A 25,730-nucleotide genomic window follows, 5' to 3' on the forward strand; every position below is an offset into this window, starting at 1 on the left:
GGTTAAACACTGAACAGTTATAAACCTTGGTTGGTTTTTACATTTTAGCTTTACATGCATAGCAAAATAGTAATTTTGATTATTTTTTTTAAGAATTGAATTAATGATTTAATTGATAAATTCTTTTTGAAAACGGTCTCTTTTTTGTTAAAAAACTGAGTGTTATTTCAGGCAGACCGTCAGCGGCTCAGTGCCAGCCCACATCAACTGAGGGTTTGGCTGATGTCCTTTTTTGCATCCAACTGTCAAGTCTAATATAGGGTATGTTATTTAAACTGCCCACAGTTGCTGTGCCTCTGCAAGCCACTTCGCAACTCACTCCAATCCCAGGTCCTCTGTTCAAGCTTTATCTGACTTATCCGTGTCATAGTTGTTTCTGTAGGAGGTCTCTGCTATATTGGTATCCCTCAAAAGCAAGTCATTATATCTCAAGGAAAATTCCAGTAATTTTATGTCAATAGGTAGGGGTGGGGGAAAAAAATCGATACTGTGTAGTATCGTGATATTTTGTTTGCTAATAATGTATCGATACAGGAACAGCAGAAATCGATATTTTGTTACAAAAAAGGTTTTTGTGGACTGGAACATGCTGACTTCAGAGCATGTTGATCCTTTTTCTGAGCAAGAATCCTGACATTCCTTCAATGTCCAAATGTGTTTAACTTGTTTTTTGGCAGCAATAAACATGACAGTTTACTTATTTTAATTTAAGACATGTTTTATTTTAATTAAGTTTAAAACTTTTTTATTTAATGTAAAATTGTATTTTGTTTTAATTTACTTTCAAATTCTTCAGTTGCTGAATGGGCTGCATAGTTTTCATAAATTGCATAGTTCAGAATAGCTATAATTGGACTAGACTATAATACAAACCGTTCAGTTTGTCAACAATAAAACTGACTGAAATGAGAGAAAGACTGAGTGTGAGACTTTGATATTAGATAAAATTAATATTGATAAAGTTTACCTTTATGTACAGAATCTGAATATCGCAAAATATTTTAAAAAATTGCAATAATATTGTATCGTGCGTTAAGTATTGTGATAATATCGTATCGTGGGATGTATGGTGATTCCCACCTCTATCAATAGGGAGAGATCACTTAGAAGACTTGAACATGATTTATTGAGATTGAGAAATTAATGTGTTTGGTAATTAGACATCATGGCAGAACAGACTCCCAGTGGTGATAGGATTTAAGACAGGAGCCCCTGGAGTCTAGACGCTGGTGGTGGTGAAGATGAAGACTGAGGCTTAGATGAAGCTCTGATGGGGAGGAGGTTAGTTGCACTGACGGTGGGCAAGAAGATGACTGGACCAGAGTCATGATGTCAGTACTGAGATTGACAGCTTGGGAAAGTGGTAGTGATGTTGTATTTTGAAATATGCTTTTTAAAGCTTTAAGCCCTGCTTTTTCAGTAACGTGTCTATCCACTGTTGCTCAGTTAAACTTATGCAGTGTAACTGGTGATTGCTGCAGCCATTCTCAGTTGAAACATTTACTTTTAGATTGCACAAAACTAGCGACTAATATTCAACTGTATGTTTTTGGTAAAACACATTTGCCATTTCCAGCAGTTTTGGTGCACAGTATTGTTCTTTGTTGGAGATTCCCAAAGTGAACTGTCACTGAAGGTTGACAGTATTCTAGCTTCCTGGCTCCATGACATATATGGTCTTGTCTCATTGTATCCACTAGGGAAATTAAATGCATCAGGATGGATTTCCATCAATCCATTCATATGATATTTTACGTCATTTAAACATTTATTGATTAAATATGTAGATTATTTGAAAACTAACTGAATGATAATAGGTCTTAGGGATGAACAGAGTGGTGTCATCCTTACATAGATGGAGAAATGTGCTGAATGTGCATAAATATGACCTATTGTGGAATAAATTATGGCAGTGAGTGGTATATCATACGTTTGGTCTTCACATTTATCCTTGATATCTGGCTTGTTGCATTTTCTTTCTGCATAAAACATCCAAGTTTCCTGAATGTCCTTCCTGCTTGAATGAACCTGGTCTCACAAGATTACCATAACAATAAGGTTGAAAACAAAGTCCTGTTAGCTCAGTATAACTTTATTAATGGATTCCAAGAATATCCTGGAAAAAAAATTGGAGGATTTTCCATAATGTATGTCCTCTCCTAGTTTACATTCTGTGGCTCCAGCAGTGAAAAATGTCCATGGTCAGAAAATGAAAGTTGCTTGAACAACATAATGCAAATGAACAGTTTTGAAACAAAAGTACAAAATTGCTCAAAGTCTGCACAGTGGAAAGCGTGCCAGAAAATATTCTGTCCATGCTTCTTTTATCAAAAGATAAAGTGATTACAGCCATTTCTATCTGTTGATGTTAAATGATGTTAACTGCTTTTGACTGCACTGAAAATACACCCAAATTAAATAGCTCGGATGATGCGAAACCCTTGCCCTCCCCCTCATGTTCCAGGCTAATTACTCATAACCTCAGTACAACAGAAATACAGGCATCATTTTGATTTGAAATACAAAACCTAAATGCAAATCAGGATGTGCTGTTCCTAACAACCCCCCACGGTAGCATTTGGCAATTGCCCACCTTTTATTTTATGCTTTGACTAAGAAATCCAGCCTGGCCTCATTTGAAGTGCTCTGAACGGACTTTGATGTGTGATTAACGAAGATCTGAATGCACAATAACATAGAACTTGCTTCGAAGTTATCATGTACTGTGTTCTTTTCTTTTTTAGATATGTTGAAAACGAGTGAACTAACTTTTGAAATATTGTAATTTTTTTATTGGATAGTTGATGTAGGTTTGCTTTTTATTTCAAATTTTTTAAGATATAAAAAAAAAGTAGAAGGTATATGCAGGCATCAGTACTAATGCATAAAGCTCTTTAACTTTCAAAAGTTGCATCTGTATGCAATTATCCAATTACCCATGTCTGTTTTCTTTCTTTTTTTTTTCTTCCCCAGGTCTGTTTCCAGCTGTGTTGAATCTAGCGACTATGGCTAATATAACAACCAATGCTACCTGTGGTTCAACTGGTCCAGAAATGTTCTGCAAGCTTGTGGAGCACGTTCCAGGACAGCCTGTTAGAAATGCACAGTGTCGAATCTGCAACCAAAGGAGTGCAAATCCCATGGGTAAGGAAGAGTCACATCCACATGAGACTTATAGTCTTAGTGATTACAACAATTAATCATTTTACATTAGTTAATTAGACTATGATTGGCCAGATGTTAACCAATCATTTTGTCTAAAACGATAATTATAGAACAAAACGAGGAATCAATTGCAACATGACAAGACGACAATACAAAATTAGCCTGCACTCATTATTCAAGTAGTCTACCAGACTGTCATAATACAATGGATCAATAATTCAATTAACCGCTCAGCCAGTCAAATACCCAATCAGTTTGTCAGTGAAGCACTCCATCATTAACTAGTATCCAGTGATTAGTCAACAAACCAATTAGTCAGCCATCAGTCAGCCAGTTCATTGTTGGTGTTATTCATTAAATGGAGCCCATCCTTTTCTTTATTTTCTTATTGTATACTCTTACATTGGCGCATATTCATATAGTGATGGGCCATGGTTTAAAATAATGAGGTCAACGTGTATCCATAGTAGCCTAGTGCTTAGTCTTTAGCGTGCTCTCAACATGAGGTTTTAGAGCTTTGTTTTTTTTTAACTTGTGGCTCTTTTTGTCCTTTTGAGCAGATATCTTTAATTACATTTTAAATATATACCATCAAATCACAACAGCAGTTTCCTCAGTGCACTTTATATTGTAAGGTAGAGATGCTACAATACTACAAGGAGAACCAGGCTCAGCGGCTATCTGCCACAACAATCCTTAATATGTTCATTGACAGTGTGTTCAGTATGTTCAAATAACAACTAGCTGTATTTTGGTAGGGTATGTAGATCACTTCTTGGCTGTGTAAAGTGAGTTAAGGGGGGGTCAACCATCAGGTTGCCCAACATTCAGAAATGGCCCACTGCTTATAAAAGCACTAAAAGAGCAGTTGACAGTTGGTGGGTGAAATTTAAAAAAACCTCATTGCTGTTGCTTTGGTCCTTGTATTTTGTGTAGAAAACAATATATTGTCTGCAAACACTCACCAACTGCTTGCCAAGTAGTAGTAAAACTGAAAAGTGCAACTCAACATATTGGTTTTAGAGACTTGTAACAACTTTAGTTTGAAGGTCAACACTTGGCAAGTCGGCATCTTTTATGCAAACTACGGGTGATTACACCAACCTACTAGTAAACCCAGAAATCACAAGGAGCTTTTTGGCGCAGGGCTCTCTTTGTGACTGATTTCAACAGAAAGCTCTAGCATCCACCAGCTGGTCTGGGAATTTTTTTTTTTCTAGGACGTAGCTTCAGTTTTAAAATAAAGTTTATATGTCGTCATCTACAGGTAACTTTGTAAGAAAGCATTTACCCTAGGTCAGGGGTCAGCAACCTTTAGGACCCAAAGAGCCACTTGGACCTGGTTTCCACGCAAAAGAAAACACTGGGAGCCGCAAATACTTTTTGACATCTAAAATGAAGATAACACTGTATATATTGTTTTTTACCTTTATGCTTTGTGTGAACAACTAAGGTGTGTTGCTTATGAAATCCATGAAGTGCTACAGAGAAAGTTACATTTTATTTATGTAATTAACACATTTTGAAGAAATATAACAAAAGGAAAGACACCCAGCTGAACTAAAATGATCCATGTGGCAAACAAAAACTGTTGTGAGCCGCCACCCTTATATCGGCTTTGGGCTTTTGGAGCCTTGACCTGACTTTTAAAAAATAATTGGAAAAAAAGCACTATGCTGCTGAAAAATGAAAAATAGATATTTGCAAAATTCTGCCTAAATATGTATTTTACCATGTTAAGGTGTGTGGCGGGGCGTGGTCTGCAGCGCCGCTGCAGGGGAGGCGGACGCACCTGAGCGGCACCCGCAATCACGCCTCGCCGCCTTAACGTCTGTGCTATCTATGCTGTTGTTGGTGTATGTCGGGCTGTGGGCTGAAAAGCTACAGCCGGCTGTATGCGTACAGCAACCCTGTATGAAAAGTGGTCAACCAAGAGATGCTGAAAAACATGTTCATGCAAACATCGTCGGGTCTGCCGTGTTTACAATGGGACTTCTGCTCCTGAACCTCTGTGCACAGCGTCTGCAAATCGGGGCTGTACGAAGTCACTTTCATCTTTACGCAGGACTGTAAGCTGTCATCTGTGAGGCGTGAGCGGTGTTTGTTTTTAACATAGTTCACGGTGGAGCTGCTGACATAATGTGGCTCCGAAGATCCATAATTGACCTACCTGGGATTAAAAATCTCGATAAATGCACGGTGTTTCTGCGGGTACACCGGCTCCCACGAGTGTGACGCTTATTTTGAACGATGAAAAAATAATAAAATATAATTTTATTTTTATATTTCAATATCACAATAATCTTCCAATTTAGAAGTACAAGTTAAAAAAAAGAACTAACATAAATAAAATACACTTCAGCTAAATACTTCTAATTTATTTTACCAAACCACGCCGAGCCACAGTATAAGTATAAGCCGCAGGTTACCGACCCCTGCCCTAGGTGAATATTCATTTTCTATATCGTGGTTTTAGTGTTTTGTCCATTCTTTATTTGCTTTCTGTAAAATAATTTTCTTTACTGTGTTCTTCTAATGCCACACAGCAGGGTAGGAAAGAGCAAGATAAGTACAATACCTTTATTTTGTTATAGATCATTTCCATTACTTTTAACTGAAATGTCACAGGTAAGTAGCCAGATGACTGACAGGTGCCAGTCAAGCTGAAAAAACATGTCTGCTCTTAAAAACCTTCATTAACACACCTATAAGCACCAAAACGATTCTGCATATAGCGCATAAATAAAATGCTTGATTGTGACCTTTGCTTTATAATAAATTATAGTGGCGATGCATTTTTATCTTCCTGCTCTATTAAAACTGTTCTATAGACTTGTAATAGTACCCAGAAGAAGACTGTGCAAATGCACTGACATTTTTTCTTATTCAGAAGTGAAATCAAATATTACTAAATGGGAAGGAAATCTATTACTACTTCTTTTACGAGGTGGACAAATGTGCTTTTGATATCTGGCTTTGAACGTCTCAAATGCCAGGGTGGAGAAAAATTGTAGAGTACTACATTTTCACTTTAGAACAATGTAGAATGCAAGATGAAAATACCTGAGATATTTAAAATAAACTGTTTCTGTGTGTGCTTACAGAACATCATCCCGTAGAGTATGCCATAGATGGAACCAATCGTTGGTGGCAGAGTCCGTCGATAAAGAATGGAATGGAGTACCACTATGTGACAATCACACTGGACTTGAAACAGGTAGAAAACACACATTCATTATGAGTGAAACGCTGTTCACGTACTTTCACTGCATGCCTCTTTTCTGTTTTATTTATTTATTTGTATTGAACCGGGTTACTTGTCTTTATCAGCTTGCATCATCAAATTTAAGCATTGATTTTCTAAGGTACAAAGTCTTAGAATAACAAACGGGCAGCAGTTTCATCATTCGACAGATTCCTTTAGTGATGACACACGTGCATAATTCGCCAATATAGAAATAATGTCAGCAGACACCCAAGAACACACACAAGCACATATTATATAGGAGAAATGTACAACTTTTCCTCATTTTATACCTGATTGTCAGCACCCGGGGTACCAGAGACTAGGAGGTAGGAATCACAAGCCCTGATTTCTGTTTGCAGATACAGACGTAATAAAAGATGGTTGGGCTCACCTCGAAGTCACTTGCTGGTTGGCAAATCCAAATCATGTTACAGCCTTGAGTGTTTTCACCATCACTTTATGTTTTGAAATCAGATGTGACAAGCGAGGAGTGGATGTGAGTGTGAAAATGCATGCTTGTTGGTAAAGACTTGTCAGTCACAAGTTTTCATCAAATGAACATTTCCTGGATCCTTTCTGATCTGACATTTCAACTCAATCACTCAATTAGTCATTAATTGAGTGACTGAGTACAAAAAGCCATCAGGAAGCCTGAGCTTGGGACTGTACCAGAGACTTGTGTAAGACCAGGAGGTACAGATAAGATTTTCTATATCTGTGTTTGTTTTTTGTTTCTAAATACTGTCTAGCTTTATATGTTGGAGAAGTGGAGGCAGGGTGGGATGCTTAAAGATGGCTGGTTTCAGATGCAGCATTAACTAAGGGGCTGCACCAGGGCTGGCATAAGCTTAAAATATTTTTTAATTGGGAATTATTCCTCCATTCTCTGTGAGGTTTCATTCATGTCATTTTCATTCTTTAAGGTAAATAACCACATGCTTGTAATTGCAATTACTGCATGTAAAATTGAAATCCTTATAAAATTAATAATTTACTAATTACTGCCCAACCTTTCATACTTAGCCCAAAACATGCAGCAATAAATGTATAGCTGTGACCCAATAATTCAGCTTTGTGACAGGTTTATTTATTTATTTAGGACAGTGCATGTTAATGAACATAAATGTAAAAAAAAAAAATTTACATGAATGTAAACATGCCAGATTATAGCCAAGGGCTAATTTCCATCTGTTGTCCTTAAGCATAAAAAATAGACATAATAATTCATAAAAATTCATCATTCATTCATAATAAAAACTCCATCACCAAACTTACACATACACACCATTCTGTTCCCAAATAAAACATTAAAACTATACAACTTATACATGATCGCACACTTGATTTGTCCATACCCAGTTTTTAACCTTTGCCTTAAACAAATTGAGTGTAGAGCATTCTCTAATGGGTTGAGGAAGACTGTTCCACAGATGGCCTCCCTTGACAGAGAGGACGTTCTGCCCAAATGCTGTCTGTCTGTGGGGTATAAACAAGTCTCCTCGGATTGTAGCTCGAGTGGTCCTGTCTGAGCTTTCTTTATGCCAAATGAACTGCTTTAGTGGTGGTGGAGCAAGGGAGTGTAAGACTTTATATATTAAACACACTCTTTTAAGTTTCACTAAGTTATTGAAGTTCAGTAATTTATGTTTTTAGGTTTGTGATGTGATATCAAACCGCTTTTTTAAAAAAACGAATAAAGGGCAAAATCCTCTTTATCAAGGGGTATTTAAGGGGTATTCAATGTAGTCCAAGCAGAAATTCTAAGTACACAAATGCTCATGCATGTGTGCTATTGCAGCATGTTCATTCTCTGAAGGCGCACCTTCACTTGATGCCGCATCAGAAATGTGTCTTGTCAGTACAGTGGAACCCCGACTTACAAAATTAATTCGTTCCCGAGGGTCTTTCGTAAGTCGAAGCACCCATCGTGCGTTTTGACTGAGGCCATGCTGAACGATAGGCTATAGGCTAATCCTAACTAGAACAACAATACGTTGTTCAAGTGGAACAGCGAAGCGCAAGTACGGAAGCCAAGGGGTTGTCACTAGGGGTGGGTTTTGATAATCGATTTATCGATTAAAATAGATTCTGGCTTGGATAACGTGATATCGATTCATTAAAATCCTGAATCGATTTTTTAATATAAATTTATTTTACCTGAAATGCCAGAATCTCAGGTGAAACCTCACAAAATTTTAACAACCACCAAACAGCTAAAACAGTGAATGAGAGCAGGAACACGTGCACATAAATGTAAACACAAAGCGCGGACCGCAGATCAGAATCAGTGAGATGTGGCTTTCTCACCCAATGGCACGGACACGGTCGGGGCTGAAAGCCGACAGCTCGCTGATTCTGATCTGTCGGCGGGTCCGCGCTTTGTGTTTACGCCCTTTTTGCGCTGATTCTAAAGCTGTTAGTTTTATCTCTCTCCAAACAATACTGACTGAACCAGCAGCAAAAGAAGCAGCAAACTATGCTTCACATAAACATTGTCATGGACTCCCTCTGACTTTTGGTGTTTTGCTTCCAACATGATAAAATCAGACATCATGCACAGCTCTCTCTCTCTCTCTCTGTACTTCAAGAACAGTTTCCCGTCTATCCCCAAAATCTGTTTTCTGCATTATTCGCTTGCCTGTTACGCACAAGTCTACCGTTGTTTACAGCGCTGTCGGCCGCTGTTTTTTTCCTTTTACTTACTTCCGAAAAGAAAACCTAATTTCTGCTGTTCAATGGGCTTCAAATGCAAAACGCTTAGCTGTGTCTCTAATAAAACTGCTGTAACTTCAGAGGTAACGTTCATATGTTGATTAATCGTTTTCTTTCGTTTTTGATGTACTGCAGAATATTTTTATAAAATCCAGGCCAGGAAAATCACCTTCATGTTTTTCTGTGTTTTATCTTCAGCTACTTTGACACAAAGACATCTGCTGTGATGCTCACACCTTTCATAAAGTCTTGCGAGTGTCAGCTTCCATTTTATAGATACAAAAATATGTAAATGTACTGATCTGAATTATAATATTTCTGACTGTCTGAGGCAAAATTTCCCAGATACAAATCGAATTGAATCGAATCGTGGATCGAATCGTTTCGGGACCTTGTGAATCAGAATCGAATCGATTCTAGAAATCAGTGACGATACCCAGCCCTAGTTGTCACATGATTCGGAAGGCATTGTGGGCATTGTAGGCTCAGCCAATCAGAGCCAGTGGATTTTGTTACTCGGGCATTTTGCCGTAACATGGGCAAAAATATTGCTGTTCAGTGCCTTCGTGACTTGAATTTTTCGTGAAACGGGGTATTCGTAACTCGGGGTTCCACTGTATATAAACATCAATCCCTGTTTGCAATGTCCCTTTTTTTACACACTTTTTTCATTTGTTAAGGTTCATTTAACAGCTTCAGAATCATTATTTAATTGCTGTGTTGTATAAGTGTATTATGCATTCAGACATACAGATATTTAAAAACTCTTACTAAAAGGAATATGTTTCACTAGACATGTATACCTTTTTTTTTTTTAAATTTTCGCTCAGTTTACTTTTAGTTTTAGAAGTAATATTTAGCTTTTCCTAAATTGATTTATATGGAGATCCACAATCTCAGCTTTCCATTAGAATCAGACGTACTCACACAAATGCTTATTTTAATGAGTCAAATTCTTTTCATTTGCTTTCTGTTTGTGCACATATGATTGGATTCACACTGAGCGCAGATGCATTCAGCTGCCAGGTGCTTGATCCATCAAGCTCATCCCTTTTCTGCCACTGTGTTCCTTTTCCGTCAGGATGTTGCACGTACAAACACTGTCTTCCCAGAGCTACATTAACACCCTGTGCTGCATGCTGTCATGGTCAGCTTAGCTTGGATTTTATTTTCTCTGCAATTAAAGTGATTACTGCAGTTAGTCATTTAAAGGTGCGGTGTACAAAATGTGTCATTGATATGTCATCAGGGTTTTAAGCTACACAGAACTGTTTCAGTAGAGCTGGAATTAGTTAAACCAACTTTGCTATTAGTCACTTCATAATCTTGTGTGCCACGCTTTAAATATTGGCTTCCATTTTTGACTTGGAAAGCTTGGCAGGAATCTCTGTGATTGAGTGGCTGTGTACTGGCATGGGCTGATTTAGGACATTTAGTTTAGTTTAGAAGTGTGATTAAATAGATAAGACTGCCAGATTGTAATTATATAGATGTTATGAGAATAAAAGTAATGAGAATAGAAGATTTAGTTTATGAGAATCCATGGCTTCATTAAGAGAAGTCAGTCAAAAATTGGTCTAAAAGTAAAAAAAAAAAAAAGAGATTAATTTTAGATGTCTAATAAAAACACCAATATTCATGAAAAGCTGAAAACTAACTCGGGTTAACAATTTCTGATTTTCTGATCCCTATTTGACTTTATTAAGTATGTTTTTGATGTCAGCCGATCAAAATTCATACTTTACTATTATAGGGTTATGTAAAAAAATCCAGGTCTAGAAATTGTAACTTGCTCATCCCTTCTGGCGCCTGTTATAGTGGACTGGAAATATGTCTTTAAATTCATTTTAAACATATAAAGAAGAAACAGCAGTTAACCTCCAGCCTTTTTACACATCTAATGCATCCTTTTCTCTTTCTAATCCATGTGATGCGTTCATGGTGCAGATGTAAAGTTGCGGTTGTGATTCTGTCCTAAATCGAAGAAGAAAAATTAGAGTTATTTAAAAGTTGCATTTAAATACTTTACTAGGCAGTTTGCTACAGTTTAGTAGAGGCTGATTAAAGGTTAGTTCGGAGTTCTGAGGTAACGTTTGTAGTAATGTGCTAAGTTGGACTGATTCTGGACAGACTGTGGCGTTCATAGGTTATATTGAGGCCTTTCGTATGTAAGCTGATGATACTGATTAGATTCTGCATTATCTGCTGTCTAAGGATTGGGCTCAACCATGATACCTCATTTAACATCTGCTGAAATTTAAATCCAGGTAACTAAATCCATAAAGAGAAGTAAACCTCTGCAGCAGTGCAGGTCAGCTTGTCAGAGCCTAAACACAAAGAAAATCTACCAAAAAAGTTATTACATGACTTATTTCTAACTAGTTATTTAACCTCATGCCGCACTGCTCCACCTGATCTACAAAAGGCTGCAAAAGTGTCAAATGGAGCAGCAGAACTGTGGAATAAAAATAAATAATTAAATAAACAAGATAAAGTGAAAAGACAGACATGGAGCAGAGAAATTATGAAAATGATGATGACTGAAAAAGAATCTGTTAATTTAATGGCAGTACATTGCTCCAAAAATAATTGGATCACATGTTTTTCAAATGGAATTTAAAGTTTTTTGTTATAATAAAAATAAAGTAATTTTTATATGGCAACGTCTTGCAAATAATGTTTGTTTCAGTCAAATATATCCGGAGTTAATAAAATGGACTTGGGTTATTCAAATCAGTTAATAGTCTGGTGGTGACTGCTGTCTTGTGGCTCATTAAAATCAAACTGCTAACTAGCAGTGCTGTGCTCTATTCATAGAGGATATTTGTCATAACACTAATAGAAATTGCAGGTGGTGGTAGTAGATTTCACTTTTACTTCACAGGTAAACTGGACCCGTTTGACTGACAAAACATAATCAATGGGAAATCATCAAAGAACTGAAATTACAGCAACTAGCTGTATCCACAACAAGCAGAATAAAACCCTCCTAGTTGCCTTTTTTCAAATTTTAAGATTTCTATTCTAACATAATCCCACACGTTTAAGACAATGATGGATGAAAGTGGATGTGATGGAATGACCCTCACAGTTTAAAGTGTAGTTTGTTAAGCGAAATGACAACAAAAAAGTAGTGAAACAAACAAAAAGTAAGAGTTGAATACTAATGTCACATATGAATATTGTAGTATTTCTGGTCAGAGTCCTACTATTCATACTGAATTTAGAGCCACAAAGACAACTGCAACAAAGTGAGGCAAATGTGAAGAGTGCTTTTTCCTTTTCTTGCTTGCTCTTTTTTTCCTGAACGTAATTACAGCCCTGCACAGGAAGAAGAGTAACAGCCATCTTGAAATAATAATGACTTTAGGCCCATCAATCACACCTTTCACCACTGTGGTGCGTCTACTGAATAAATATGAAGGCTTCAGTGGTCTCACAAATACACACACGCACACACACCTGTCTCTGGAGTTGTCACGGGGGTGGAACGGACTCAGGCGCAGACTGAGGTAGCACAGTTCAACGACACTTTATTAATCACACTGGTGCGCTATATACACGTGAAGGGAGGGGGGAAACACCAGGGTCCCGGGGATCAATAGGCTGGGGAGACACTTCTTCGCACTCGCTCTGCTCCCTGTCCAAACAGTCTCCACACAAGCAGCTCAGCTCACTCTCCTACTCACGGGGTCCAGGGGTCACAAAAGGGCTGATCCAGGTAAACCTGTTTACACAGACGAGGGTAAGTCGAAGGCAAACACGGGAACAGTAGAATCGCAAGGAAGCCAGGAACCAGGGCACCCTGACGAAAAGTGGGCTACTGGAACAAGAAGGCATCGGTGGGCAAGAGACGAAAACAGGGCGTTGTTGGAATGCTACTACGCAAGTAACCCCGGCGGAAGGGGCTACATGAATAGGATGAGGGACCTATGGATTCTTCGATACCCAACATCCACAATGACGGCGAAACAACTAGTAGCTCAGTGTTCCAACATTCGAAAGAAGGGACTGCTCTCACAGCTAGAGATTGACGAGGTACAACACAAATGCTACGGCAAGGAGGAGTCAGGACGCCAGGTCAGGGGGGAGATATCATCACCCCCACCCGAGATTGGGTACATAGCCCCAAGTGCGATAGGAGAAGGATCGTTGAGTGCGAGAGGAACTGACCTGAAAAATAGGATCATGGCCAAGCTTGAAACCTGGATCCCCCGTAGCCGGTTACCAAGATTACGTGAAGTACCCTCAGAAGGTCTGCTAGATGATGTTAATGCAGCACTACGGGCAATACCTACAACCACGATTACCGACACTAACAAGCTGATCTACAATACGGCAGCAGTGATCAGTGAGATGCTTGGCTACAAGTTGAACAGCGACAAGGGGCAGTACCCTCCATGGAGAAGGAGGCTAGAGGGCAAGATCAAAGCAGCACTACGGGCAATACCTACAACCACGATTACCAACACTAACAAGCTGATCTACAATACGGCAGCAGTGATCAGTGAGATGCTTGGCTACAAGTTGAACTGCGACAAGGGGCAGTACCCTCCATGGAGAAGGAGGCTAGAGGGCAAGATCAAAGTAGCACGGAGGGAGGTTAGCCAACTAACGGAGTTGCAGAAAGGTGCGACAAATAAGGTGCCTAAGAAATACAGCAAGCTGTCCATACCTGAGGCCTTGGAAACTGCCAAGCAAAGACTCACAGCCTTGGCCAGCCGCTTGAGGAGGTACACCAGAGAGATAGAAGGCAGGAGAATAAACCAGCTGTTCTCCACAGAACCAGCAAAGGTGTACTCTCAGTGGCAAGGGAACAATAAGAGAACAGCACCACCAAGGCTGGAGACGGCGCAATACTGGAAGAGCATATGGGAGAAGGATGCAACCCATAACGGCAATGCTCAGTGGCTAGAGGATCTGAGGGCAGACCACAGCGACCTCCCTGAACAGGGTCCAGTAACCATCACAGTGGCAGATATCCAAGAAAGGGTCTCCAGTATGAAGAGTTGGACAGCACCAGGGCCCGACATGGTTCATGCCTACTGGCTGAAGAAGCTGACTGCACTCCACGAGCGTCTGGCAGCACAAATGAACCAGCTGCTAGTTAACGAGAGACACCCGGAATGGCTAACTGAAGGCCGGACGGTCCTGATCCCCAAGGACCCCAAGAAGGGACCGGTCCCCTCCAACTACCGACCAATAACCTGCCTCAGTACTACATGGAAGCTCCTGTCAGGCATCATATCGGCTAAGATGAACAGGCACATGGGTCAATACATGAGCGGGACACAGAAAGGAATTGGCAAGAATACCAGAGGCGCAAAACACCAGCTACTGGTAGACAGAACAATCAGCCGAGACTGCAAGACCAGACTGACCAACCTGTGCACTGCCTGGATTGATTACAAGAAGGCCTATGACTCAATGCCCCACAGCTGGATACTGGAATGCCTAGAATTGTACAAGATCAATGGGACCCTAAGAGCCTTCATCAGGAACTCAATGGGGATGTGGCGTACAACACTAGAGGCCAACTCCAAGCCCATAGCACAAGTCACCATCAAGTGCGGGATCTACCAAGGAGATGCTCTGTCCCCACTGCTGTTCTGCATAGGCCTGAACCCCCTCAGTGAGATCATTAACAAGACTGGCTACGGATACCGACTACGGAACGGAGCAGTTGTCAGCCACCTCCTGTACATGGATGACATCAAGCTGTATGCCAAGAGTGAACGAGACATCGATTCACTGATCCACACTACCAGGCTATACAGCAATGACATTGGAATGTCGTTCGGACTGGAGAAGTGTAGTCGGATGGTAACAAAGAGAGGGAAGGTAGTCAGAACTGAGGGGATTGAACTACCAGAAGGCAACATTGCAGACATAGAGGACAGTTACAAGTACCTGGGGATCCCGCAGGCGAATGGGAACCATGAAGAGGCCGCTAGAAAAGCTGCAACCACCAAGTACCTGCAGAGGGTCAGGCAAGTCCTGACGAGTCAGCTGAATGGTAAGAACAAGATCCGGGCCATCAACACGTACGCCCTGCCCGTGATCAGGTACCCTGCTGGGGTAATAGGCTGGCCAAAGGAGGAGATAGAAGCCACTGACATAAAGACAAGAAAGCTCCTTACCATGCATGGAGGGTTTCACCCCAAGTCCAGCACCCTGAGGCTGTACGCTAAGCGGAAGGAAGGGGGCCGGGGACTGGTGAGTGTCAGCACCACAGTCCAGGATGAGACAAGGAACATCCAAGAATACATTGGGAAGATGGCCCCAACTGACCGAGTGCTCAGTGAATACCTCAGGCAGCAGAAACCCAAGAAAGAGGAGGGAGACGAGGAACCATCATGGAAGGACAGGCCCCTGCACGGTATGTACCACCGGCAGATAGAGGAGGTGGCTGATATCCAGAAATCCTACCAGTGGCTGGACAAAGCTGGACTGAAAGACAGCACAGAGGCACTAATCATGGCAGCACAAGAACAAGCTCTGAGCACAAGATCCATAGAGGCTGGGGTCTATCACACCAGGCAAGACCCCAGGTGCAGGCTGTGTAAAGATGCCCCAGAGACAATCCAGCACATAACAGCAGGGTGCAAGATGCTAGCAGGCAAGGCATACATGGAACGCCATAACCAAGTGGCCGGCATAGTGTACAGGAACATCTGTGCCAAGTATAATCTGGAAGTCCCGAGGTCAAAATGGGAGATGCCCCCAAGGGTGGTGGAGAATGACCGAGCTAAGATCCTGTGGGACTTCCAGATACAGACGGACAAAATGGTGGTGGCTAACCAACCGGACATAGTGGTGGTAGACAAACAGAAGAAGACGGCCGTAGTGATCGATGTAGCGGTTCCGAATGACAGCAATATCAGGAAGAAGGAACACGAGAAGCTGGAGAAATACCAAGGGCTCAGAGAAGAGCTCGAGAGGATGTGGAGGGTGAAGGTAACGGTGGTCCCCGTGGTAATCGGAGCACTAGGTGCGGTGACTCCCAAGCTAGGCGAGTGGCTCCAGCAGATTCCGGGAACAACATCGGAGATCTCTGTCCAGAAGAGCGCAGTCCTGGGAACAGCTAAGATACTGCGCAGGACCCTCAAGCTCCCAGGCCTCTGGTAGAGGACCCGAGCTTGAAGGATAAACCGCCCGCAGGGGCGTGCTGGGTGTTATACATACATATATATATATATATATATACATACATATATATATATATATACATATATATATATATATATATACACACACACACACACACACACACACACACACACACACACACACACATATATTGTCATGGTCCTGCGACCATGACTCAGTGACTTTATGTTTATGTTCTTTATTGTTATTACTTTCATTATTATTCATGGCTGTTTTGGGATGGTTTGTGTTTGGGATTTTAGACACTGGGTTCTGGGTTTGTGCTCCCTCTGTTGGTCCCTGGTGTTAGTGTTCCCCTGTCTCGTCAGGTTAATCAGGTCCAGCTGTTTCCCCCACCTGTGTGTGATTTCCCAGTGTCTCTTCGTGTACTTATAGTGTGTGATTTCCTCTGCTCCTCGTCGCGTCGTCTGTGTTCATACCTGGTGTAATCCCCTGCGTGCTCTCCCTGCTGTTCTCCCTTCATGCTCAGGTTTGCTATTTCTTTGTGTAGTTTCTCCCAGTTAGTTCATCCTTAGTTCTGTTTTACCATCCCCACTTTATATTGGATATTATCAATAAATCACCCTCACACCTGAATAAGTGCTGCGTTTTGAGTCCTCCTTCCGCTCTCCACACGGCCGCTGCCCCGGACCGTGACATATATATATATATATATACATGCATACATACATACATACATACATACATACATACATACATACATATATATACACACACACATATATATGCTTTTATATGTATTATTTTGCAGCATAATAGTATCATTATCACATCTTAAAATATCTAAAAAGCTTATGTAAGGAGCTTAGATTACCAATGAGTGAGACTGCAAGGTCATCTTACCGGTAATGTGATTTGGATGTCCCAGCTCGTCCACTGACTCCAAAGGGTTAATGTTAAATTCTTATTATTTAAAATATGTCAAATTTACATCTTAACGTCTTGATAAATTACTTATTTGTTATTGGTGCTATTATTGTAGGATTGGGTGAAAATGATCCACCATGGTAGTTCTAAAAGGCTTTTTATTTTCTTGTTCTAACCAATCTGTCTTCACCCACTGACGATCCCACAGGGGGTTTTGTTATTCTGTCCAAGAGGTTTCTAACCACTTGGCATCAGATATGACTGTGCCTGTGGTGTCAAATTGATATGCCAATAGACACCTTGAGTGTTCCTCTGCAACACTACAGCATTTGACTGAATGGGAGTATTCTGTTTGGTGCCCTCCATCCATTCACTTCCACTTATCCTTTTCAGGGTCGCGGGGGGCACTGGAGCCTATCCCAGCTGTCATAGGGCGAGAGGCGGGGTACACCCTGGACAGGTCGCCAGTCTGTCGCAGGGCCAACACACAGAGACAGACAACCATTCGCACTCACTTTCACTCGCACATTCACACCTAGTGGCAATTTGGATTATCCAATTAACCTATCCCCACAAGTTGCATGTCTTTGGACTGTTTGGTGCCCTGGGATTGAAAAAGAGTATCAGCCCATGCCAGTATTTTTTAATTTTGCATGACTGTAGATACCAGTAACATCTCGACCTGATTTCATTTTGTTGAAAGTCAGGCTCAAAGTCAAGGTCAAGGTCACAACAAATGTGAAGATCAATAAAAACGTTATATTACCAACTGTTTTTTATGGATCGTCGTCAAACTTCACAACAATGCCACTGGGGGACATGAGTATATACATTAACTAATTTTTTGACCTTGAACTTAACTGTTAGCGCTAAAGGTCAAAGTTTACCTTGGAAAAAATTTTTAAGAAAGCATATTGAATAATATATTATATGAAAGGGCATGGAGCAATGCCCTACAGCATCACAGTGATGTCATACCAGGCAGACTTCATTGTACTGTAGTACAAACAGACTAATGTCAGCTTGTTGTAAAAAAAACATCATAAAACATCAAAGTTTTAATATAGCCTTTGTACTTCGGGGGGAGTTGCACTATCTGAGTGCTCTTGTTGATTTTGAATTCATGATTTTAGAGAGTAAAGTAAGTGATACGAGTGTCAGTCAGTCTCAATGATTACTAATGTTTTTAGTATTTTCAGAATTGAAAATTTGCATTCTCATGAACCTGAGACTTTTAGGTCAGTTGAATATTTGAAACTTCTTTATTCTCCTATTTAAATAATGGCTTTTGTATTAATTACAGCAATAGTACATTCCATCTATGCTGCAGACGTTGACTACAAATTAAACGTGGTTAATTTTTTGTTAATGCATATGTGTGAATGTGCTTCATTGTATGCGTGACGCTCGATCAAACCAACAGAAAGCTATTTACTCTCCAGTGCACTGAATTTCCTCTGCGACCGCAGTCATTTCACTCGGAAAATGACAGTGGGCTTGTGTGTGTTGTTATCGTCTGTGACATCACCACTCTCATTTCCTCTCTTGTTATTGTTGAGACTCTCTGGACAGAAAGACTAAATAATGAGAGAGTGGGAGCTGAGGGTCTATGTGCTTCACTCCGTGTGTGAAGCAGACAGTTGATGTCTGTGTATGTTCTTCATTATTTTTAGATAAATTCTTGAATCATATCCGTGCGTGAAGATGCATCAGACTTGACAATACACTAAAAGCCATCCGCAGAGATTCTGGAGAGTGGCTTGAGAATAATTTCTAACTTTGCAAAAATAAAAATTTTTTTGGGGGGGGGCTTTCATTAGTTTTGAGGTTTAATTTACTTTTTAAAGATTAAAAAATCAAATCCCTTTTTTTTACTGTATCATTGGAGTATTGCAACTCCAGTTTTTCATGCCAAACTAAGAGCTTTCTGGCCATGCATCGCTGGTGTATAAAACTCTGAATTGCAGTTGGCATAACTAATAAAATACATTTAGACTAAGAGATGTCTTAGGACTATTTTACCATGAGTGGATATGCTTGTCTTGCAGTCCCAACATTTTAAAATCATTGTAAGACAGTTAAATGCAATACATACTTACTCTACAATACTGAACTATTGGGTCATGCAAAAAGACAGAAATGCATGTGAAGTAATACAAGTACGCAGAGAAAGTTGCAAAATGTGAATGCATTGGAGTCGTAACATGATTGGGTGTCAAATAAGGAGCGTAGGCTTTATCATAGCCATCAAAAGTTGTCAGAGACTGTATGGGCTAATAGTTTAGCAGATAAGAATCTATTTTCTCAATATTAATTTGCAAACATTTTAGAGATTTTATCATCTACAGAACAAAATGTTATTGAAGCACTGATAATCTGTATGGAAATCTCAGTGTGGAAGGGACACAGCTGGAAACCAATATTGAATGGCTGTGATCTTCTTAAAGCCATGATCTCTAATCTAATTTACTTCATGGGCTCAGAAACACTTCTGAAAATCATTCAGTCAGTGAAAATGCACAGCAAAACTCCACCATACAGACAAAAAAATCAAGTAACAAAAAACATATCAACAATTTGAGAAACACATCTTTCCTTCACTGTGACTTTGCTCATATAAACTGGACTCAATTTGAAGTGTACAACTATTACATCATTAATATAATAATTATTATAATATTATTAACATTTTTTTTTCAATTATGGACACAGCATTGTGCTGCCAAAAGAAAAGAGACTCTGGATTTTCACCAGTGCACCTGTGCAGTAGTGCATATGGCATATATGCAAATTAAACACTAATAAGAAACAAAATATCAATGTTTTGGAGGAACACAGGCTACCATCTAGGGTTCCTTTTTCAAGGAATGCTTTCTCATTTCAAGAAGACAGTGCTGAAATAATTTAAAAATAGCATGGCTCCATGCAAAAAGTTGTCCTGTTGCCACACTGGTCTACCTGCAGTCCAGATGTGCCACCCTATGTAATGTTTTATGAAGCGAAGAGTAAAACCAAAGGTTTGCTGAACAGCTGAGATCCTGTATTAAACAAAAAAAGGAAAACTTTGTGCTTTCTAAACTGCTGCAGTTGGTCTCCACAGTTTGCAAAGGCTTTGTGTTGTTGAAGAAGAGGTGATGCAACACAGTGGTAAACATGCTTCTGACCTAACACGAGCTAAACATATTGCTAGTATCAAAATGAATATGAAAAATACAAAAAAAATACTGTGGTCACTTTATGTTACCTTCTTATTTTAGTCAGTACCCTAAGAACGCTGAATTAATTATATTTTTTGCTTTTCCCACCACATTTTACACAAAGTCACACCATTGTTGATTCAAAATTTGATGTGTTAAATGCGTATTTCTTTCTTTAAGCGATACAGACAAACTTGTTTAGCTTTTCAAAAATAACAAACATAAAAAATGATGTAGTCAGAACTTTTAGTGCCAACAAAAATCATAACTAAGAGGACGTAAATGAAACATCTGCTGTACCCAATAAAAGTTTGCTGGTTTAATGTCTGACAGTAGCTTGGGCCAAAGCAAGAATGTGGGAGATTGCAGCATCTGGTGTTTTGTGTAGAGTAAAGCCTATTTAAAAGCTTAGGGCCAAATTACGACCCAGTCTGTGAGTGAGCGTGTTAGTGTATAAAGGCATTTCATTTGTATGTGCAAGTGTGTTTTGAGCAGTTCAGGCAGAGTGACAGACTTAAACAGAATGGATTTCAAAAGGCTGTTACACAGCCGGGCATTCCTCTGTCTTATCTCGAGGCCCGTGTTTGTGTATACTGCTGCCGCTTCGCTGTTCAAATCTATGTGAAAAACAATATTTTTTTCGTATTTCTTGTTGGGGTGTTTTTTTTCTGCAGTTTGCTCAAATATCAGAGTCCTGTAACTTATTTGCTGCAGGACTGGCGAGACTTTTTTTTCTGGTACATTCAAAAATATGTTCTCAAATTGTTTTTAGTGGAAAAGCACAAAAATGTGAAAAACAAGTGAATGGTTCCACTGATTATTTGCAGCTTGTTTGCCTGCATTTAGTTTGGCAGTAAAGGATGCTGGATGATTCACACCATTTTGAACCGGACCAACAGCTACATTATTAGTCCTGTGAGATGTTAACACATTTTCATTTGAAGTGACAGTAAATCTTCGTACTAGTTTCTCTCATGACATATCCACCTGTGTGTTTATGTCTGGGGGGAAAAAACAAAACTACAATAACAACAACAACAAAGCACCTTTTGCTATTTACATTTTGGGGTCACTATCTTGTTCTGACCTCATCTCACTTTGTTTCTGGTCAGGCTCTGTTTTTGTGCACTGGAACTGACTGGAGTACTAACAGGAATTGGAGGCTGATGCCAGTGTATCAGGCCAGAGAGATTTTAACACGTTTCCATGTGAATGACCTGTAAACGCCAGCTGTTCTGTAAAACTGCTGTAACTATGTGTCCAAATCACACTGAGACAAAATGGATTCTTCACAGGCTATTTAATTGTAGGCAACCTAGCCACACTGGATACGGGGCTTAAGTGGCCCGATTGAGCATTAAAATAAACATTTTAAGTGCTCAGTTGGCTGTAACGCTGAAATATCTGCCAAAAGCCAGTTCCTGGCATATCATGATGATTTTCTGTCAAGTATGTAATGGCAGCAATGGAATACATGAGAGCTATTTGGAAATGAATTTATATTTTTCTGAGTTTTTCATTTAAAAAAAAAAAAGATTTCTATGAGATCTAGATATATGTGTGAATGTTGTAAACTTTAAAGACACTTTTTTATTGTGTTTTTATTTACGTCAACTCTGAAATCTTGTCACTTTTATCTGAAGCAATGTGCAATGTAAAATTAAAATGATTCAGAAGTTTATTTTTGAGTCAAAGAATTATTCATCGGTCCAAAAAACAAATACGATTTTCCACTTCACCTGGGGAACAAATGACTCACCGTTTCACTTTTTAACTTTTTATAAACTCAAACAAAACACAGAGCACACAGATTCTCTCGCAAAAGTAAAAGCTGTTAAATTTTATACTTTTTAATTGCACAAGAGCACCGTCTGTCTGTGCATTAACATGTTGGAACGTTTAAGGCTTCAGCACCAGTATCAAACCATTTATTTTTAAATGGTATCAGTAAAAATTTGTAACGTCATTGAATTAACATGTGATTATTTCAGTGTCAATTTCACTAAACACACACACTGTAAAAACTGTGACTAGAGGTTACTTAAAAAAGTTATGGCAACAAAGTGACACTTGAAATAATTAAGTAGATTTTAATTTCAAAAGATTTATGTAAAATGTAGAGAAAATGTTAATTAAATTCAAATAGAAAACAAAAGTAGATATTAATAGAATTAAACTGTAAATATGTGTTGGATTTAGGGTCAAAATCTCAAACTGAAGGTTGAAATTGCCCAACTTTACCAAAAAAAATAATTGATATGAAATAAGTCTCTGAGAAAAATTACTTTGAATTTACTAACTATCTGGCAAATGTTTAGTAAAAACTTCCTAAAATATCCATTACAAAGAAATGAAATCTTCTTGTTTTTTCAGTAAAACTCAAATTGGATTCAATAATTTTCCAAATAAACCTTAAAAATAATGACTGAATAATAAGAGAAAATGAAATGAATTTAACTTATTTTCTGAGTAAAATGAATCAATTTCACAAACAAAACATCAACACAGTAATTTGTTTTATTGTGGAAAATAAAACACAGTAATTTATAATATAACATTTTTCTGCTCGTATACACTGAATTCTCATCAACAATCTCCTGATCTCCTAAATACATTCCTCTGCTGTAAATTTGTTTTAGTGTCATAAACAGTTTATCACACAGCTTTGTGTACAGAGCAACAGCAACATAAACTGCATGAATGTAAACCAGTTTTGTAAAAAAGAAATTAATCTTTAGATTAGACTGTAATATCAACATGAACCTGAAATTTGAATATCCTTTACCGTTTCCTTTATCTCTGTTACTTATTTATGATTGACTAACAAAAACTTTAGTTAGTCAATCTTTTGTTAAATTGAATCACTCAATATAACTGTAGAACAAAGGTTTTTTAACTCATGTACATGGAATATCAATAATGTAAATCAACCTTTTATCCCAATTTGGATGTTTAACCTGAGAAAATCTAAGACACATGTAAGAGGAAGTAACATTTCTACAGCTACAGGACTGCACTTCTGTTAAATTTTAAAGTTGTTTTAAACTAATGTTTTATAGTAACATACACTATAAACAAAGAAAAGCTTCACTAGTGATTCCTCCAATTTGTTGCCTTTCAAACAGAATATTCCTAAGAAACTTGTAGGTAATAAAAAACAAACATTAAAATGAAGAGCACAAATACAGCCTGACACATTGCAGGTCATTTGGGTAAGACATGAATAAGTTGAAATTATTTTGAAAACTGAAAAGATAGCCAATGTCATCCTCCTCAGATCCAACAGCCTTGATTTTGTAGATTTTCATCCTCTGTTCAGAAAGATCTTGTGACACACCATCCTCATCAGCATCCTGAAACAACAAACACGTGAGTTTTCTGACTGTAGTTGCACACATGAAATATTTCCTGGACACATCCTGTAGCTGAATGACAAATAGAACATGATAATGCCTCAAATTATTTGAAACTTGACAAACACATATGAATAACAAAAACAGAATAATGTTTCTACTTCAACACTTACACTGTACTCTTTGATCAGTTGATCAATGGACTCCCCAAGGTACACCATCAAGCACCGAATAACCAGATTTCTGGTTATGTCATTGCTAGGATTGCTTGGTGACTGAAAATGAGCAAGAATTCCAAAAATTACCATCAGATAAGTGACCATTTATTAAGACAAAACTGTGAGAATTGGCAGTATTAAAAAAAACTGTTAAATATCAAATTATCATCACATGGAACATTATGTGCGATAATTAGCTGATGTTAATGCACATGCCTGGGTGCTGACAGTCAACACAAAGGTATTGTCAACATGCTTGTAAGCTTCAATCTTTAAATGTGTCGTTTTAGTAAATTACATTAATTTATTCTTTTAGTTTTTTATCTAATTTAGTTTACGTTCGTCAGAAAGGGTTTTTCCTTCTTGGGACAAAACAAAAACCCAGCAATACCTGTACTTGTGTTTTTTTGTTTGTTTTTTGTTTGTTTGTTTTTACTAAGAATAGACATGTATTTAAAATACAATTAAAACATGAAACCCATAATTGTGTTGTTAATTATATCAGTGACGTCCTGGCGTCCTCTTGCACTGACAAAAACATGCAAACAAATTAGTGGAGCTGTGCACCATGCAAATGAAATTTGACAAAAAAATTCTTTAAATAAAATTCCAAGCTGAAATATCTGTGGAAAATACCTTGGCTATGATAGCCTGCAACTTCAATCCCATGGCTCCCCCCTTGGAATGGAAAAGGGCCAACAGTTTGGGAGTGTACTCATCCAGCATGGACATGAATTTGGGTTCAAGGTGTACCAGGGTGATCCTGTAGAACTCATCCTGCAGCTGAACGACAAAAAAAAACATGATGCGGCCTCAAATTATTTGAAGTTTGAAAGATTACATTAAAAAAACCCAAAAGCCTACCCAAAATGAATTTGGAACTCACATGAGATGCCTCAAACAAAGCTGGCCATCTGGCTTTGATGTCTTCAATGCTGGGGGACAGGTTGACAATTTCATGTCGTCTATGTGCAAATGTTTTAGCCATTTTTTCTTTTATCACTTTGTTGTTGTCTCTTTTCTTGACTTCAGTAAGCAACTGAATTCTCTCTTCTTCTTGACTGTCCTCATCTTCACCTGCTGGATATGGCGGAAGGTAATTTACCTCTGCTTTCCGAGGCTTTTTCACTTTATTTGCAGACTTCTGGTCACCTGGACTCTTGTGTTTCATGGCATTGCATGTCAACTCAGGAACACCAAACCCTCTAAGTTTTGTACGATAATTGGCCATCTTGTATTTGATGCTTTGTAGCCAACCATAATAACCTGAGAAAGAGCCAGGTTCCTTGAGACAAGGGTATTTTGTCACAAGTGCCTCAGCAACATAACTAACCTGTGCACTTGAAGGATAGGCCGTAAATGTAAATATAGTTTCAGCCAACTTCTCAAGAATATCAGTCTTTACTTTGGAGGTGGGCAGAAGATTTCCATTCTTTTTATACTCCTCAGTGGCTCTTTCCAGGTACATCTCAGTTTCATATGCAAACTGTGGAATGGGAAACTGTTTCGGCCAGGGCTCACAACGTTCTGTGGTCTTCTGCCTTTTGAGAATAATGGTGTCCTGAGAAGAAGTAGTTGCAGCAGAGTCTGCATTGGATACAACTGACTCAGCATATGAGGAGTCATAGTCAGACAGTTGGCCAGAGGGGCCGCCAAAACTGTCATCAACCGGAGTCAAGCTTAGCATGACTGGGGTGATGCCAACAACCTTCACAGTGTCTTTGTCTTTTATCTGGTCAGCTCTGTGAAGAGTGAAGTAGTCCTGGAATTCTGGGTCAAAATACTGAAGACTGAAGTCATT

At 39.0% G+C, this 25,730-nt stretch overlaps 2 protein-coding genes across 2 annotated transcripts in view; one reads left to right on the plus strand and one right to left on the minus strand.

The window, feature by feature from the left end:
* The window catches only part of lama2 (laminin, alpha 2), a 231,722-nt gene that overhangs the window by 40,190 nt on the left and 165,802 nt on the right, over window positions 1-25,730 (plus strand). The window contains exons 2-3 of the mRNA XM_086264682.1: window positions 2,974-3,144; window positions 6,270-6,382. Of these exons, the coding sequence (XP_086120808.1) occupies window positions 2,974-3,144; window positions 6,270-6,382 (284 nt within the window). The remainder of the gene's footprint in view (window positions 1-2,973; window positions 3,145-6,269; window positions 6,383-25,730) is intronic.
* On the minus strand, window positions 23,523-25,149 carry LOC147312860 (uncharacterized). Its single transcript, XM_086264362.1, has 4 exons — window positions 24,816-25,149; window positions 24,566-24,712; window positions 23,885-23,986; window positions 23,523-23,711 (listed from the first exon to the last, which is right to left on the minus strand). The coding sequence occupies exons 1-4, from the start codon at window positions 25,098-25,100 to the stop codon at window positions 23,523-23,525; spliced, it is 723 nt and encodes a 240-aa protein (XP_086120488.1). The 5' UTR covers window positions 25,101-25,149.

Source organism: Aulonocara sp. 'chitande type north' Nkhata Bay, linkage group LG15 (genome assembly GCF_057382095.1).
Source record: "Aulonocara sp. 'chitande type north' Nkhata Bay isolate Kocher_YH1m ecotype deep benthic linkage group LG15, A_spYH_male_GT1.1, whole genome shotgun sequence".
Taxonomy (NCBI): domain Eukaryota; kingdom Metazoa; phylum Chordata; class Actinopteri; order Cichliformes; family Cichlidae; genus Aulonocara; species Aulonocara sp. 'chitande type north' Nkhata Bay.

What these genes read in the sequence shown, in the direction of transcription:
- LOC147312860 (XM_086264362.1), bottom strand. Translation starts at nt 25,100, where the DNA reads ATGAAACACAAGAGTCCAGGTGACCAGAAGTCTGCAAATAAAGTGAAA. An exon ending in CTTTGTTTGAGGCATCTCAT is followed by an intron (nt 24,713 to 24,815) that starts GTGAGTTCCAAA and finishes TTTGTCGTTCAG; the next exon opens with CTGCAGGATGAGTTCTACAG. An exon ending in AACTGATCAAAGAGTACAGT is followed by an intron (nt 23,712 to 23,884) that starts GTAAGTGTTGAA and finishes TTGTTGTTTCAG; the next exon opens with GATGCTGATGAGGATGGTGT.